This window comes from Apteryx rowi, unplaced genomic scaffold (assembly GCF_003343035.1).
Source record: "Apteryx rowi isolate R43461 unplaced genomic scaffold, aptRow1 scaffold_462, whole genome shotgun sequence".
Classification (NCBI taxonomy): Eukaryota; Metazoa; Chordata; class Aves; order Apterygiformes; family Apterygidae; genus Apteryx; species Apteryx rowi.
This window is the reverse complement of record NW_020450719.1, coordinates 633,089-652,250: the sequence shown is the minus strand read 5'-3', so window position 1 is coordinate 652,250 and position 19,162 is coordinate 633,089. Positions and strand designations below refer to the sequence as shown.

Here is a 19,162-nt window from a genome sequence, read left to right as displayed (position 1 = left end):
TCCAGTTTCCACAGCATGGATAAGAATCACTCATGTCTACCTGAAAATAGTAGATTCGCATGATGAACTCATTACTCTGTCACTGATTACAAGAACCACTTCACCTACAGGACCTTGGTTATTGGCTTAATTACACGCTCTAGCTATCATGTTTGGTAATCATAACCTTTAAAGCAGAGGATGAAAGCAAAAAAAGAATATAGCACCTCTTGCCTAAAATGGCAATTCAATAGTCTGAAACAACATCTAAGGAGCTTTCTTTTCCATCCCATTAGGCTGAGGGCACCAAAACCCTGCTCTCCAACAAACTGTCCTGAGGATACCCCTGCCACAGCACTGGAGCTGTGTTTCTGTCCAAAGAGGAATGGTAGAAGCCTCTTCCACACTCAGACTTGAGGATTATTGTGTCTCTCCTCACACTACAGAACTGGGACATGGCCAAGGCTAACCCCAAGCTCACGAGGGCCTGCTTTGGATAGCAGATTGCTCCAGCTTTACAGAGGGATATAAACCCAAATTCACAAGAAGAGCCTGACAGTGAAACTGAACATTCTTAAAATAAAATGATTGTTTTCCAGCAGCTTGAACTTTATCAGTGTTAATAATAAAATTCCTCTTGCAGTGAAAGGTTTTTGTGAGAAAAGTTTATTACAGAGCAGCAAATAAGTCTTTGTCTCCGTAAGAATGATGCAGAAAATGGGTTCCTAAGAAAGGTCCCAGGTTTCAATGACACACATGAAATGAAATACCTATTGCAGCAGTTTCTAAATGGGAAAGAGATCAAAACTTAAACTAGGCCAAAGGCCAATTCCAGCATGCTTTCAGGAAGAGAGAATTAAAACAAGTCCAAAAATATATATCTAAAGGTGGCAGTGATTTCCTCACAGGAAGCAATTAGTCACCAGAACACAATTCAATACAGGCAGAGTCCAGGCAGTGTTCCAATACTGATGGTAAGTATCTTATGGTGTTAAAAATCAGCACAAAATGAAGAACTGTTGGATCATACATTCAGGCTGCATCAATAAATTAAGATGTTACTGCTAATCTGCTGGCTAACGTTCTCAGTTAACACAAGCATCCAGGGGTTACCAATACAGCAAATAGTACACTTGAGTCAGCATTTTGCCTTTCTGCAGCCAGAAACAATACCCCGAATATTTACAACTCTCAACAAACCTTTCCTACAGTCTCTTCTTCCAATTATCCTACCCTTTCCACTGCCTTACCACACTTTCTACCTTTTTCCTTCATCATTATCTTTTCTAAGGCTCTGGAGAGCAGAGACTGGTTTTTTTTTTTCCTCCCCTTCTTCAAACTTAGATATAGGGCTCTGATATCTTTACCTATTCCAATTTTGCATTAATTCAGTGATGAACTTATCTAGCTGTATGAGGAAAGTACTCATCCATGGCTCCCTCTACAATGAGGGGAGAGAGAGGTTCCTGCATAAGACCAATTCACTCACATGAGGTCTATGCAAGACAAACTTGCAAGGTATCTTTCTCCCTTAATTTATAATGTCTTCTTGCCTACAAAGGAATTGGTGTCCATCAGATATCTAGAAGGCACCAAAATCATGGCCTAGAGTTCATGATCACAACCAAATGCACAAGAGTAGTAAGAAGCAAACATTTATATAATTAAATGTGCCAGGGACTGTTCTCCAGTACTGAGGCCAAGTTGCATAGAAAAGCTTGTGTCTGTACCTATTGAATGATCAGCCTCCAAAACAGAGTGACTGCATGCAAACTACCTGCTTGGAGGGATCTCTGGCTACATCTGGACTTATCTGGGACAGCACTCCCATCCCAGCGTACAGCTGCACTAGGAACAGGTATACAAAGTTTAGCAACATGGAGAATTGAGTTCCAGAATCCAGGAAGATTCCCCAATACTGATTTACCAATATAAATATAGCCAAGGAGGGCAATACAAAAGCCTTTCTTCCCATAAGCCAAGCTTAGAGCTGAGGAGTATGAACAAGAAGAAAGCTAAAAGCATTGGGCAGTTTTGCTGAGACACACTCTCCTCACCAGAGATAAAGTGTCTGTCAGGATCTGTTGTTTCATGACCTTTTGGGGGTCATACTTTAAGATGACAGACATCACCCACAACCTTACTTTCCTTCTCAGCAGGACATAATACCTCCCAGAAGCTGTCCTGCTAGTTGTAAACACCCAACCCATGCTCTAACAGGAAACATCACAATCCTTCCCTCCCTTCCTTTTTCCTCTCAGATCATGACTTTTACTCAGTCTTCTATAGAGTACATCCTGAAGCTCAGAAAGGTGGTCATACAAGACACCAGGAAAGAAATTCTCTATCTCCTATAAAATATCTTCTCTCCAGATTAAATCTCCAACATCAAACCCAACATGCTCCTTCACTGAGCTACACAGCCACAGACCTACAGCCACTAATCAAACTACCCTAAGACTGACCAGAAGTACCTCCACCTAAACCACCACAGGTTTCTGATAAGTAACTGATGCTACTTGATTGGTTGTTTTCAGCTCCACCCAGCAGGAAAACACTTGGCCAGGTGTGCTTGTTTCCTTGGGTTTGTAGGTTTATGCATCTCTTCTTTGACTCCAGTTTGAGGAAAAGAGCTGTGTTATAGGGCAGCCTGAGGTGTCATTTCTCCCAGTTTATTCTAGCAAGGGTGTCTTCACAGGGAAATGATAACTTCCAGTGATGTTTGTTTGTGTGTGTGTGTGTGTACATTAAACAATCCATTACAAGACTTGAGACTGAACCAATCATTTATTCTCTTCAGCATTTCTTCTATTTTATTTTTCTTCCTTTTTTTTTGAGAACCCGCCTAGGAACTTAAAGAGAGGGCTCCTGTTGTGAGAGGTCCCAGCATGCTTGTGAGCTTCTTGCAAGAGTAACCTCTGAAGTTGTGCCAGAGCAACTCAACATCTGGGCCAATGATAGATGATGAAGGTGGATAGTTAGTTGAATGCTGTTACTCACTGTCCACTTTTGGTGGCAGTTGTGCTTCAGCCTTCCCTGCAAACAACAGTGCGGAAAATTTCCACCTCTTACCCAGCACAAAGAACTAAGAGTAGTGATGAACTTTAATGTCCTTCTATGAAAACTGTTTCGGATAACCTGCAGCTGTAGCACAGCCAATATAGTCTGAAGACAGGAGGCAATAGGTGAATTCAGACATGCATGCACAGCATTTACATTTTTGGCATGATAGGTGCTCTTGATTTTTTCCAGTTCTCACTGGATTTGAAACTTAGTCTTGCTCTACTCTAGCTGATAGCAGTAATGTACTGTTGTAGATCTGTCTTGTGAAAGACAGAGTTTCCAGAGGGTGATGAGTAGAAATAAAAATATATCAAGATATAGAGCCACTCTGAGAATACAGCTAACCCTTCTGTATGGGATGTTAAATATATCAAGCATATTGTTCTGGCTGTACTAGGAGAATGACTTGTAAGTTGACAAAAGTAAATCTTCATTTGTCTCCCTCTGCTGCCTTTGAAAATGTTCTGACAATTTAAAAGGAACATAATAGCCTTGAGAAAGGCTACTAAAAATAAGATCACTTCAATGTTTCACAGGTTTTGAGGAACGGTTCAGAAAATATATTTTTCTTATCTACATCAGCGGAGACACCATTTTTGACATCTATGTTTTTGCCAAAAAAAAAAAAGTCTGTCTTTTGTAGTAAGCTATGTTATTTTCAGAGTAGTTAGTCAATCTACTCATATTTGAAAGTAATGACAAGTTTAACCATACTGGTAGATAGGGTCTGTGGATCTTGGCTCAGTCCTAATGCATGGTGTAAGAAAAATATTTAAAATATAGATCCTTTCAGGAATGCTACACATCTCACCAGAGGACACCCAGGTATGTGGGGAAAGATAAATGTAAGATATAATGTTGGAGCTCAGAGGGGCATGCTGTTGTCTCAGGGTGGGACTGTGTTAGCAGCTGACATTTCTACAGCTCATTCATCTGTGCTTGAAGTCCACATGACACATACCAAAGGTCTAATAAAAAACAGGACTGCTTTTCATTTTAAGAAGGAATTGCTGCTACCAGAAATGCCTCTAAAGGTGATAAAACTGGCTACAAGACTCACATATCTTTGAGCATTTATTCAATTTTATTTCCAAAATGAAGTTTATAAATCATCCCCAAACCCTTCCTGAAAAATGCTGTTATCCTCCAAGCTATTATGAGCATTTACAGAAGAATGGTTCTTTTCTGTGTCAGATGTTATGAAAGACAGTTCATATTTCAAATAATATGATTTATAAGTTCAGATTGTAAAATTAAATTTAATAAAGCTCAGAAAAGATGCATGATCCTCAAAAAGCTTTTTAATATAGATCTTATGGAGCTGAAACACTGCCCTTGTTTTATATTAGCTGTTCTGTATCCTTGTATATGCTGGGATTACTGGGGGATACCAGCAGAATAACCCACTGCAGAAGGTTTACCTTCTTTCCCTCTTCTCTTTTGCTGCACAAGAATTTAACTGATGACAGGTTGCTTACCCATATTTCATTCCCTCTTTGTGCAGTTATCACATATAACTAAAGGACTTTCCAGGCTTGTTTGTTTCTTGAGTTGTCAACTTTTCTCTTTGATAATGGAATTTCTCAAAGGAAGACTAATGTCCTTGGTTAGTATTCTCTTAAGTTCAAGGAATTGTTGGGAGATTTACCATGGTATTGATTTTATTAAATACTTCGAAGGTTAGGATGAATAATATTTGAAAATCACCAATTCTGATTAGGAACAGTCCAGCAGACTCATGAAAAGGTTGCCATGAGTGGAATTTCCTCCAAATATGCTTTTGAATATAGATTTGGGATTTGACATTATGAATTAAAAGGAATAAGGGATTTTATTTTAATTCATTCAAAAGCAAAAAAATAATTTTTGATGAAACTGAAGTTCTTTTTACAGAAAATGATGTTTAAAAAAATTCAAGGATTTTGATAATAAAATTCTCTACATTTTTCATCATTCATATTCCTTCCAGACAAAATAATAGCAGATCAGATCCAGGCTACATATCTAAGCTTAAGTCTTGCTTCATGTGTCTGAGGACTTGGGGAGGGAAGAAGGAATCAAGGTGAAGGGTTAATGCAGTCAAAATAAGCTGTTAATTTCCCTATCAAATCAGTGGAGAGAAGTGGATGTTTCTGAAGACTTTCAGGGTGTGTTCAGCCAGGTAATCATTTTTCATTGAGACTGCAAGGGGCAAGTAAGATACATTTACATCAATAAAGGTGTTAGCACTGCCATTGCTTTTTGTGTATTAGGCAAATAGTCAGCATGCTCACCTGGAAAGTGGGAGATGTGGGCTCTGGACCCTCCCGTTCTTCATAGACTACAAGACCGCTTAGCCACAAGTCTGAAAAGTGTTTAGTGCAAACACACTACAGATCCTACTACTGATCCTACTACAGATCCTGCTATTATTACGGATCCTACTCCAAAATCTGCTTTTGTTTTTTATCCAATGACAGCCTAACGTAAAATGAGCATGCAAAACAATTAAACCATTTCCAAAAAGCTGCACACCACTAATCATCTTGGTTCTGAGTTCTGCCTACAACTAAATTTCTGACTTCTCCAAGGGTTTAGACACAGTGTTAGTGCCTATCTGCTTAAACGTGGTTTGCAACAGAGCTCTAGATGGCAGATTGGTACATACTTTCTCTGAATAATTACTTCTGAATATCTGTGGGCAAAGTTAGATATCCCAGCACAGGGAGATGGTCATTGAATTTAATAGGCTGATGGGATTCTGACGCTCATCTCGGTCAGTGTGATAGAGCCTAGAAAGACAGATTAGTCCAAAATGGCCTAGTCAAAAAAACTGAATATTTACATGACCTGCAGCTCAGTTCATGCACACACACCATAACATAATTACACCTTTTTAAATTCATATTGCCGTTTATGAAATAAGCTAAAATTAGTACCTCCTGTAACAGCCCCTTTGTACATTTACAATGTAATTAACAAAATGAACAGAAAAAAATCTGACTCAGAAAAAAGAAACACAAACATAGCTGCAATTACTATAGCAGAAATGCAGCTTCAATGATTTCCTTCCATTAGTATGCCAGGAATTGAGTCATAAGAGGAAATCTCATGGATTCCTGCTAATCATCCAATATAAGTTATAGCTGCAATGTAAGCTCATTTAATGCAAATTATTATTGTATCTAAACTGCAAGTCAAAATGCATTAAGTAGGCTGCTAATTCACCAACAATCAATGAAAATACAAATACTATTATTTTAAAAGGTTATTACTGGGAACACATAAAATATGTTTAACAGGAATATTCCATTTCTACTTGCAGTGTTCCATTTTCCATGATAGTAAATAAACAAATAAAATGCAGTTTGAATGATTAAATAAATGTGATATATTTAATATGTTTAAGAGCTTCACATGACTTAATGTTAAAACAGACATGACAGGTATTTGTGGATCACTTGTGATTTTTGTATTTTGCCCTTGTAGTTCAACAACAGAAATTATTATTTAAAAACAAGGAGTAGAATATCTTGAATTTCAGGCAAATGTTGAGTTAGACGGAGGGTTCTGAGGTGTGGAATATGATACTGCAGTCTGCAAGTGTAGACACTCGAGAAATATATCAGAACTTTCTAAGTGCATTTTACAGAAACATACTACAGGTGGGGTACAAAGAAGAACAAGATTTTCTGGGAGACTAAATTATTTTGGGGCAGGCCTGGGCTCAAGTCTTTCATTTGCCACACTTGTCCTGGTTAAAATGCATGCTCAGCCTCTTACTCTGGAGTCATGGCTTTGAACCCCTGGAAATGTGAATGCATAATGTCCGAGGAGAAAAACTTCAGGTGTAAATAATAAGTATTTGTCAATGTAATTATTCTCTGAAAATTTCCTACAGCTCTAATTGTGCATGTCCCAGTTGCTAGATCTCAGAAGAGTGTGATATACCCAAGATTTGGCTACACAGTTGCCCACCTTCAATTGCAAGGATGAAGAAGTGTCCCTCGAATAGCTTGTGCTGCTTAAGGCACTCTCTGGCTGTACTCTCTGGGATCATTCCTGAGCGCTCAGACCAGCTGGCATGGAACAGCTTGTGCCTATGATAGGAAGTCCTAGTCGCTGATGGAGGCTGGCCATGCCAAAATGATCCCTGGACATTATAACTCTTGAGCTATGCCCAGAGGTTGTTTGGGAAAGGGCTGGTTCGCATGGGCCTGGTGCGTGCCAAGGGCTGTTCCAGCTGCACACGGCAGCAACCAGGAATGGTCCTGGGTGCTGTTTCGTCTGCTGGCTTATATGTACCTTTGCAGAGTCACGTTTTTGCTCTAAGGAGAACCAGATGATGTTGTCTACATAAACATTTCAGGCTGTGAAGCATTTAGATACTAATGCAACAGGGGCTGTATAACTGTGCAAGCAAATGGCATGGTTTGGCAAGATAGCCCCAGAATGCAGGCACTATTTTTACATCTGGATGTAAGTCTCAGGATAGTCCGTGTCCTTCTTTCTTATACACAGTCCTGGAAACCAGCCCTGGTGAGTGTGAGACAGGAGCTTCAGCTTCTGAGCCGTTCACATGATTTAATGCAGGTATATACTTCTGGCTCCATCTGTTACAGTGGACCTGTCATTTACTAAGTGAACTGATGTGGTGGGAAGGCCCCCTCTGTGTATTGCCTTCAAAGAAAAATTGGTCATCCTCCAAAATAAGCATCCTAGACAGTCTGATCATCTATAAGCATTGCTAGAGGCACTGGATGTAGATCATTGTTAGTACAGTGGTGCATTTTGAATAGTATCTTTTTTACCTGAAATATTTTGCTAATTTTAGAGTATTATATTTCTCTTGGAACATGTACATATATAGTATGACACCTGAACCTTGAGATCTTGGGACTGTGTCTCAGAAGCATGAGAAGAATACATTAATTATTTACAAGAAAAATGTCATCAAACCCAACACGTTTTAAGGTATTGTCTCTTCCAGGTTTGATCTTTGGCATAACAAAAGAAAATAAGAAAAAATATGTTAGCCAATTATAATTCAGTAACTGCAATATAGCATACAACTTGTTTCACAATAAATATTTGATCTTTAATTCTTCAGCATTGTTATGCTTAAAAAAGTATCTTGCAGGTCACATCAGCCTATAACTGTTTCTGCACAATGTCTAGTCATACAGTGGAAATCCTTGCCACCTCTCGTTATAGAACAAGTTTGTATAGGTTCAGAGAGATTACGCAAATGTATGAAAGAAAAATCCACGGGCTACAAAGCACACAGATACCATATCTTTGGTGAAGAAATCCCCAGAGTACAAGTTGCTGGGACCTTGGTGAGTATACTGGGAAAGTTTTGTATCACACCACTGTTGGAGACAAGACATTGGATGAGCTCAAGTATGATCATTTGTGTTAAGTGGAGAGCACTTGAGACACGTATATATGATTAGGTGCTTTTTGAATGAAATTTGGGATCGAGTCTTCTGCTGATATAAGTGGGTGCAATTAAACTAAAGCTGTGCTCACTTAAGCCAGAAAATAATCTGGCTCTTAGTTCATGAAAGGTGCTAAACTGGCAACAAGAAATTGTTCCAAAGCACAGGTCAAGAGAGAGCTAAAGGACAGACAAAAGAGTGTAGGTTAGTCATTGAACTCTAGTAAGACTGCTAAAAACTCACAAAATAGAAGGTCTGTTTGCATTGTGAACATCTGCAGACAATCAAGCTATTCATTAACTGAATAGTTCTCATAACATAATAGTTTATATCCTTTTTTTAAAATGATATAGGTCATCTTTAGATCAGGTAAGAAAGTCTGCATCCCACTACCACTATCGTTAGATAAAAGCCATCAAATATTTTAAGTTTGTGGTACAGTTGGACCTAGTCATTACTTGACCAACAATTTCTCACACTCTCATGACTGAGGCATTCAGATGTTTTTACTGGAAGGGTAAGAGAAATTTCAGGTGACAAATGGATGATTTCATGTCATTCCCTGTCACCATTTTTTAAGAGTAATTGAGTTTTGAAATTTCTCTAAATCAACTCAAAACGTTTTTTAATTGAATGTTTGGTTTTGATATTCCACCATCTTAAAATCAGTTACTTAGTCCAGGTATTGTCAAAAAGAAATGATAAAGATGGACAGAACAACATATCTCCACATACTGCTATAACAATCTAGGGAGAACCCAAACCAGAAATGAAAATGTGAAAGGGATGTTGAATATTGCAGTACAAAAGGCCACCTCTAAAATATTTATGAAAAAAAACCCTCAGCAAAAACCAAATATCTTAAAAAAGAGGTCATTCTTTCATTCTTTCCAGTTTTCCAGCCTTCTAGAGCCTGAATTTATTCAGCAAAAGGAGATAACAATAGATCCTTGATAGAATTTTTAAGAAGACTTGCTTACCATAGGTTGACTAGGAAGGGGTGCTCCAGGCCTTGCATTATTTGTAACTCCCGAAAAACATTTCGAACTTCATCTCTCTCAATGCACTTTTGTTTATTCATRTATTTCATGGCATACATTTTCTTGGTGTCTCTCTTCTGTACAATACACACCTAATTGACAGCAAAATAAAAGGTAAAGTTTGACACCTGCAGAAATAAAACTCAATTATGACTTCAAAAAAAGAAGCCTTTTACAATATTTCAAGAATCCGAGGAGATCTGGATATCATGAACTAGGAAAACCTTTAGAAAGTCCATGTTACAACTATGCAGGATTCTTTGTAATAGCTTGTAATTAATAAATTAACAAAAGAATACCTATATATTTACTCCATTCTGTATAAAAAGAAACTGAGACCCAGAAAGTGGCATAACTTCCAGAAGTTATTTGGTAAAGCTAGGAGGAATACACACTAATTGCTTGAATCCCAGGCTACTGCACTAATCACAGAGATTATTGCCTCCTGCCTTAGGAAAATACACAGTCACTGTCTGCATTCCCACAAGTCAATATGCACATCTTGATAATTGCATCATAAATTTGTCATAAGTTCATTTGGCTCAAAAATTCGTCTAAATATCAGAATTATTCTCCCTTAACTAATATTGAAAAGAAAGAGAATTTTCATATAGAGGTTCATCATAATATTTTTAAGGTCACAAGAGACCATTTCAATGATATAGTCTCAGGTAGTAATTTTCTTTGCTTTAATTTCGTTTTTTTTTTGGCAAAAAATGAAATAATTTTGTAAACACAGGAAGAAAATCTTATTGAAGAGAACTCCAGCATAAGCACTCAATTGTAGGTTTTTTTTCATTAGTCATGATGGTAGAGTAGTTTCCTTGTGCATGAAGCTGGAGAGAGTCACAATCTTAAATCAGCGCTGCATCTAAGAACCATCACTTAAATATGATTTGTGGCAACACAGAAATGTAAGATTGATCTGTGTCTCATCCCCAAAGCTAGTATGAATCTCATCTTCATAACAAATCCTACATACACAAATAGAGCACAACTATATATCCACCAGAATTTTGCTCTGAAGGTTTTTTCCTATTAATTGATCACACCCTTTTTAGGGACTCCTAGTGTGTCTTACAGCTTAAAGAACATAAGCTGAAAATACCATTTTGATGCAACATTTATATTGCTGATACAGTCATAGGCTCCAATCAGAATCTTTCATCATCAGGACATATACAGACTACCAATTGTAAGTATCCGGTTTTGATACCACAACTCTGTAGTAAGTTCAAGGATATTATGCAGGATTCATTTGGTGTGGGCACTATTATTTTATATTTTTTAATATATATATTTATACTATACATATATATATATATAAAACACATGTGCACACACACACATATTATAATATATGCATATGCATGCATATATGAGATTAGTGCTCAGATATCAAATTATATTGTTGGGTCAACCAAAAAGAAATCCTTTGGATTTTGATTTGTGTTTTAAGGAACTTGCATACTCAAAGTTCAGAAATGCTTTGGAGAAATTGAGACAACTTAGAAGAGCTGAAACTTCTTATTTGACTCTAATAAGGTGTCACCTAAATTCTGGGCCCAGTAACAACCCACCAGAGCTCAGGGTCAGGGCCCTAGAGGGAGGCACAGCACGCTCGGTTATACCTTACCATCAAAGGAAATGCTCTAGGAGCTTTCCATTGGCATATTTTACTTCCTCCACCTTTTTCCAGTCCCTCCAGAAGTGGGGTCAAAACTGAACCACATTTATTTCTCTGGAACTCTATTTCCACAAACTGTGTTCTTGAGCTCAAATGCAGACCAAAGATAGGAATTAATAGAGTACTTTTAACTTTTAATGATAAGGTTTAATTAAACAACCTTTCTAATTACCTTTCCTAATACTGGGAGATGTTCTACTAATTAAGTAAAACAGGAATGGCAGTGGTTTTTTTTTTCTTGAGGCCATCAATCCTGCACAATGATGTGTACTGAAGTTTTGTTTTGTTTTCCTCCTTGGGCTGTTATGGAAAGTCAGAATGTTGGTGAAGTCCTGAAAATAACTAAAGGTTCAAGCCTATAGAGAAAGAACCCAAACTATGTAAAAATAAGAAATTGGATTTGGCCTCTTGGGGAAAGAACAGACCGCAGGTGGGGTTGAGTTGAAATGGAGGGAGGAAAAGAATTGTTCAAACTTCTGCCAATTTTTCAGAAGTGTAACAGAGCTTGCAAGTGGCAAATCCTGCTCCCTGTCTGAGATTATGTGGACACTCACAGAATTGGAGCTGGCTGCTCCAGTCTAGTGAATCACATTATAAAATCTAACAGTTATGGAGTTTGGCTCAGAACCCAAGTTCAGAAGTTCATTCACTTACATGAATTTGCAGCATGATCTTAAATGAAACTTGGCCGAGACTGAGAGGGGCTCACAGAAGTCACCTGTTCCGTTATACTAAGAGCCTCCGTATTAACCAGTTGACTAGCAAGAGGTGACAGGTTTGACCAATGGAGAAAACTAGGATCATACACAACACCTAAATATGTAATAAAAAGAGATTATGTTTTACAACATTGTTGTGATTCTAAAAGGCACTCGGTTCTCTCATCTGACAGTAAAGATGAGGGTAATCAGCACATTTGAGAGGACATTCAAGGCAATTCTGTTGCTACTAGAAGTTTTCTTAGCATACAGCCTTAAAAAAGAGTAGTGAAAAACATTTTCTAGAAACGTGTACCTGCTCACATCTTTTAACGTTTTCAAAATCACCAGGATTTTCATTAGCATACTGAAGGTACTTTCTGCTAAAAATCAAGAAATCCGGGCTGCATTCATACTGATATTATTGTGAAAAACACCTGACATTGCTATGACAGTGCTAAATAGTAGTGCAGACACTCGCTGGCATTTTTACCTCCTGGCTGTCAGCTTTCCTTCTGAGCAGAACATCAACAGGCTGTTCTGCGAAGCTTAAACTGCTCAGCTACTGCAGGAAAGAAAGGAAAAACCCTAGAGTTTTCCTCATATGTGCAGTCTTAATGGGAAATGTTTAAATTGTTTTTTTGTTTATCGTTTAAATTCTTTCCAAAGGAGGCATTTTAAAATAGGGACAAACAGGTGCTCTGGCACCTCAACAAACAAATTCTGTGAAGACTCATTATACAAGGAAGTCTGTGCGGAACTGCCTTATTTACACATATCAGTATGGAAGCCTGTCGTGCTCACATTGCTAAAACATCCTCTTTGAATTTTTCCAAAGGCCAATGATTTTGCTCAGCTCAAACTGATATCATTGCTTCAGCAATCTCTGTAAACCAAATATAGGTGTCAGATGAACTCAACTAACCAGCTATCCAGCTTCGTAGTTAGCAGGGAGGGACAGGCACTTTCAGAGCACAGACCATCTCTTTCTACAGCAAAGATCTAAATGGGTAAGGGAATCAATTCGAGAGGGACAGCTTCTCTTCTACCCAATATAAAGGGACTCTAGGTGACCAGCTTGGATGTAGGCATCTATGTTGTACGTGTTTAAAAGTAGGTAAGATGAAACTTGTCTTGTTAATTTTCTTTGAAGTTATGGGGTGCTGATTTAAATTTAAAAGCCTCTTGCAAATATATTCCCTTCCTAAAGAGGATGTTCCTACATGTCTAAGCTGTTGTCACAGGGTTGTGTCTTTCTGATACCTGGGAGACGGCAACGATGAATTGTTTTCAAAATTACCAGGTTAGAAGGAATTTCACCAGAGTGTGACTTGGAGCCATTTGCCCTCAGAACGAAGAAAACGAATACATTATGACTGCAGCACTAAACTGAACCTTTCAGGAACAAGCTAGACTGTGATCCACTTCTAAGCTGTGTTCTGCATCTCTGATTTCCTCTGATTTCACATGCGAAAAATAGAACCCATACAGCTCCATTTTGATCTGCAGATTAATAGGTCACAGACACTAAGACCATTTTCAGTGACTGAGTGCCCTCTTGGCTCTTACAGAGCTGGGTCAGGGAAGCTGGAGAGTTCTGCTGAATAAAACCTGGGCAGAATTTGCTGCTGGTTTGCTGCAGAAAACTGTACAATGCTGCATAGGAGCGGCCATAGGTAGCTTCAGAAAAGTACTTTTGAAACCAGAAGAGGGGGATAGCTGAAAATTTTGCTGCAGAGCACAGACTTGTCATTTTTCCTATTAACCTCATGAGATGCCTAGCTGCCACATGTTAGATCCTGAGAGCAGAACAGCAGGAAACAGGAGCACTTAGTCTCAGTAAAGCCATTTTGGTCTCAGTTTCATGTATAGGACTTCTTAAACTAGTATATGATATGGTGGTATGACAGGTCATAAACCAGGAGAGATGCCAGAGGAAGCTCCTTTGAACATGGTCTCTGTTAGGTGGCAAGCTTGAAGTTGCAGAGCAGCACTTCAGCTTCGCTTCTGTACCATCTCTTATGCACTAATCATGTCAATATATCAGATATGGATAGGGTCAGGTATAGGTCAATAGATCACCTATAACTGTCGTGAGTAATCACAGCCCAGGAGAGAGGCTGTGGCACCATCGAAACAGAAGATACACGCCTATATGTAGGAGACTACAAGCCAGAAGCCAGCGACACGTTTCACACTCAATGTCAGAATGGACAAATCTGCCTACGAAGCATGTTTCCAGATACTGCCACCTGATCTGCTTTTTACTCGCATACTCTTAAAATTAATTGTCGTAGACTCAGCCTACAAGCAGACTGGGTGAGTTTTGCAAAAACAAGCCGGAGAATGGATGTCAGAAGTTTGGCTTTACACTGCTAGGAAATTTCCTTGACATAGAGGGATTCATTCCCAGATTCCCCTGAGAAAACTAGCTGTAGCTGGGACTGAGCATCTGGTTAGTATTCTTTCATATTAACTCAAACTAAAAAAAATAGGTGGTTATACTGTCAAATAATAATATTCTGTAGTTGTGCATTATGTTGCTTTAGGATAGCAGCAGATTTCTTTCTGAAATTTTTTGCATATTATTTAGTAAAGTACCCTCAATCAGCGCAAACTTGATTCTGGGCTCCCGTCTGTTTTACACCAATGTAATTTCAATTACTTCAGCAGAGGAAGTCACTGTTTTATACAACCAAATTAATCAGAATTATGCCCTGTGTCTCAGTATCTTAGACAAATAGAAGGAGGAAGAGTTTGTACATTGAAATCATAATTTAAATTTAATTTAAGGAGGTCAGATTGTTCAATATACCTGTTAACATGAACAGAGAACTTGAAGAAAATTGATACTATAATATCCCTGAAATTTAGACATTGCAGCTGAATACAAATTATTTTGCAGCAGTAAGTTTGCAGCTATGACATTACAATTGCAGTAAAGAAAAATGATTTTTTTTTTTTGTATTTCACTCCCAGTCAATGTTTTATTTATTGAACAATCTTCAAATACATACGTTTTTGCAGTATTTTAATTGATGGGAATGATGGCTATATTTATATATAAAAGAAAAAAATTTAGCCAGATTAAACATAAGAGAGCACTTACAATGTGTGGCATGGCATAAAGAAATAACTTCTTAGACCGGTGTTCAGAATTTTTGGTTTGATTTTTTTCTAATTGTCCACTTTGAATTTACTTAGAAGGAAAAAAATTAATATATAGACAAAAACTGTTCAGAGGAAGTTTCTGACCTGATCCACCTCAAGTGTATCTGAAAATACTAATAGCTGGACCATGTAAAGCACAACTAGCATCCAAAACAACAATAAAATAAAAATCAATATTTCATGTTACAGATGAGGACACCAAGGCATAAGTAAAGAGCGCCCTTCACCTACCCAGCAAAGCAAGGTCACTGAGGCCAGCAAGACTGCTTTTAGCTGTGCCACATACCTTGTTCTGGTCTTGCTTGCTGCTCAGCAGCTCAGAGATCTGCACCAGTATCTATGCATGCCTACAGATACAGATATATACTGGGCAAAAGGGCACATGTCCAGGAGGGGGACGAGTATTCAGTCAGGGGTCACACATCGGTCTGAAGTAGCTTACATGTCACCTGTCTTGAATAAAGCCTCAGGACCCCCTGAGCTGCACAAAAGCTATGGCCAAAATGGTCCCAAGCAGGCTCAAAGCTCAAGTTCTTGATCTACCCAGTAGCCAACTGCAAACTGAACTCTTTCCAGGCAAAGAGAAGCAAGCCTGCTTGCTTCCAGAAACCAGATTATGCTCCTCATTTCTCTTCTCTCCATGCTTTTTTCCTACCCTCACAATTGCTGTGATGTCCCTTCACTTTCCCTAGAGAAGATACTGGAGCATGCAGGAGACTGCATCTGCCTTAACCTGCCCCTGCGAGAACAAAGGTCACTGGGGCAGCATCATTCAAAACTGGTGATCCCTTCCCAGGAAAGGTGAACTCTTTGGATATAAACAGGTTGATACTGAATGGCCTGGGAATTCCTGTAACAGCAAATGCAGCCACTGTAAATTGCAACAGCTGATGGAAAAGTCAGAAATCTGCTTTCTGAAGGCAGCTGGCAGAGCCGGGGCGCAGCTGCTGAAGCAGTGAGCCCTGGTGGAGCAGAGAGGGTGCCCAGGTTACCCCAAGCAGTGTGCACACAAGCGAGATGAGCTGTGCAGAGTCTCTGCCTGGCTGCCGTTCCAGATACCTCCTGCAGCAATATCCTACAGAGGCCTAAGGTTGCTGTAGCAACCACAGTAATTTAAGAAATATTGAGAGAGAGACAGAGAGAGAGAGAGAGAGTGATTGTACCAAGAACAATAAAATAAAAAACTAGAGCCTGTCTTAAAAAATCCTATTGTTCTCAGAAAACAAAAAAGGCCACAGAGCAGTCATAAAGGAAGAAAGCAGCTTAAGGAAAGTGTGATACCAAACACGGTGTTGCGTGTTGCTGTATGGTAGAGTGCAGTAGACCCCAAACTAAACAGTGAGTCAATAGAGATTAGAGGCCTTGCATCATTTGTTGATGTTTTCTGCTGCCAGGTAGTTCCAGAAGGACAGTAATAGGAAAAGTTGCCAGCAATGAGGCTTCTAAATGAAGGGGAGAGACAAGACTGACTCACAGAGAAAGACACTTTTGAAATGCTGACTGATTTACTATGTTGTGCTTTTGGCTACGGTACAATAGGTCATTTTAAAATGGGTTTCTTTCTTTCTGTGTGTGGAAGGAAAAATAAGGTGATTGGCTGGAAGCTTGCATTCATTTGGAATAAATAAGCCTGTTATGCCAAGGACTCCTGTGTTGCATTGACAATTGCAAATTAAGGATTTAAGTTCAAAGGGGACCTTATGTACTCTTTCTTTCTTGCATTGAGTATATTCTCTCAGGATTGTGAAACTTTATTCTCACACTTACTCCCAAAATAGGCTCAGAAGAACACTGCAGCCCATAAGAAAAAATAAGCCCATAAGAAAATTAGCTGTTTCTAGAAATATCATCATAGAAACATTCAGCAACGTTTCCTGAATCCTGCCCTCATAGGAAATGTCACACACTGATGCCATAGACAAGAATGAATCAACCACCAAGTCACCAAAAAGCCCATAGGGTTGTTTAATTTTCAGGCATGATGTGGAAGGGACAGAGCCCCTTTGGTAAGGCAGAGACAGTGAAGTGCAAACGTGGAAGCTTTGAAGAAAGAGAGGGGTTCAGGAGACATTTGTGATGGCCAGGATGATTTGGATACTTTTCTAAGTGCTTATATTGGACCTAACTTGCACTGCAGGCAATGGGAAGCTATCCTTTGTTTGATAAGAGGCTCCGTTAGAGCACTGTGATAATAAACAGTCACAGCTCTCCAGCCACCCTGATTTTTGAAGGAATTCTTGACTACAGTTTTGCATCGGCAGCATATTCTCTTATTCACCTCCGAGAGCACTTCTCGTAGAATCCACTGGACAGAGCAAGGACACGCCAGGAAGGCAATGGTCTGCGTGAAGCATTTTAGGCTCCTGTACAATGAAAGTCAATTTTCTGCCTGGAAGGCCAGGAGCCAAAAAAATCTAATGCATGTGTGTAATGTATAATTACAGAAGTAGCCCACTGCCACTCAGCTGGCACGTGCTCAAGAATCATTAAAATCAAGGTCTACATAGTTATTTCTTGATTGGCTACTGAAGTTGTATTTCACCTTCAAATGTATTTCTGCAAGTAATGGTTTCTAACGGTTTTCTAATATGATTTTCTCTGGCTGCATGGCCTTGTATTTACCCATATTAAAATTTAAAACCTTGTTATAGTCTTTATTATAGCAAAGAAAGGTCATCTACTCATGTGTAAACAAACCATTAATCTCTGTTTCAACACAAGCCCATTGAATTGAACAAACATTTACTCAGTGATCATAATTACAGTGAATGTCAGCTTATACAGTCCTGTGTGTATTGTATCTATGTAAAGTGTCTTTAAAATATTGCAATTATTTTAAAGACATGAATAAGTCCAGACTTTTAAGAACAAGATGACCCTACCAGACTGTCTACTAAGTGGTCTGCTCCAACTTTTTGCATGTTTTTGTTTTGTTTTGAGGACTGATTTCTAACTTCTGCTAATCCCCATTGTAGAGATTTAATTATTATAAACATATTTACTCAATTAACTTTAATGAACATATTGCAATAGAAATAATTTAGTGTACAATCTGAGTCAGTATGACTGAGATCAGAATGTCTTCAAAAAGCAGAAGTCTACAAACCTATGTTCCTTTATAGTAGTGTCTAATGAGATCATATCAGAAATACACAAAAGAATTGTCTGTTAGATTTTTAATTGCTAAAAATAAATTGATTCTTACCTTTCCAAAACTCCCTTTCCCAATAGCCCGCAATATTTGAAAGTGGTCAAAGTTAACTGCAAAATAAAGTAGAGAACAGAAGGAAAATAGTTTGCCAAGTGCTAAATGAGAATCAGAAATCAAATAACAATTAAAACAAATGGCAGTTTCCTATTAATGCCATTTTACCATGTGATATTTACTGTTTCTCTTAAAACACCAAATCTATCTAATAGCTAGAAAAAGAGGAAACTTGCATTAAAATATTAATTTGTTCATCAGCCCATCTTGGCCCAATGCCTCCAATGTCCAATGTCTCCAAAACGCAACAAATCTCTGTCCTAACCACGTAAGAAGACAGCAAATTAGTTGCATTAGGCAGACGTTAGCACTGCCCAGATCTTAATCCTTCTGGAAATTGCTATTAAAAGAGTATTAAATAATTCAGGTAAGTAATACCATCTGCTTACAGATATGTATAATATAAGGATAGTGTTGTTACAGTAATCACTCCACAGGACAATTCCCATCTTTTATTCAAGAAGGTATTCTGTTAAAGTGATGGAACTTGCCCCATCATGGGCTAGCAGGATCAGCTACTCTGAACTTTGCCACCTTAACACCATATATAATACTAATATTTTTAAGTCTACTTCATAGATGTAGCATAAGTTGTTTTGAAAGATTTCCTTTTAGCTTGGCAATAGAATGAATTTGCTCCAGCTTCATGAAAATCTAAATGATAACATGCTCTGCCCTAGACAGTGAAGTGGTGTACTGTGAAGGTGAGTGAGATATTTCATTTTCCAGAAATGTCATTATTGTTGGTGTTGCATGAGACTGAACACAGCATGACCTTCATCTCTCTGGTTCATTGTTAGGTCTGGTGGTTTAAAAAAATCCAATAACATCCTGAACAA

The 19,162-nt window shown here is 38.4% G+C and overlaps 1 protein-coding gene across 1 annotated transcript in view; it reads right to left on the bottom strand.

The window, feature by feature from the left end:
* LOC112971908 (serine/threonine-protein kinase 32B) overlaps nucleotides 1–18,313 on the bottom strand; it is a gene marked incomplete at its 3' end in the record, with an annotated part of 101,333 nt that extends 83,020 nt beyond the window's left edge. The window contains exons 1-2 of the mRNA XM_026077796.1: nucleotides 18,264–18,313; nucleotides 9,443–9,594 (exon numbers count right to left, since the gene is read on the bottom strand). Of these exons, the coding sequence (XP_025933581.1) occupies nucleotides 9,443–9,561 (119 nt within the window). The remainder of the gene's footprint in view (nucleotides 1–9,442; nucleotides 9,595–18,263) is intronic.
* Between the last annotated feature and the right edge of the window lie 849 nt (nucleotides 18,314–19,162).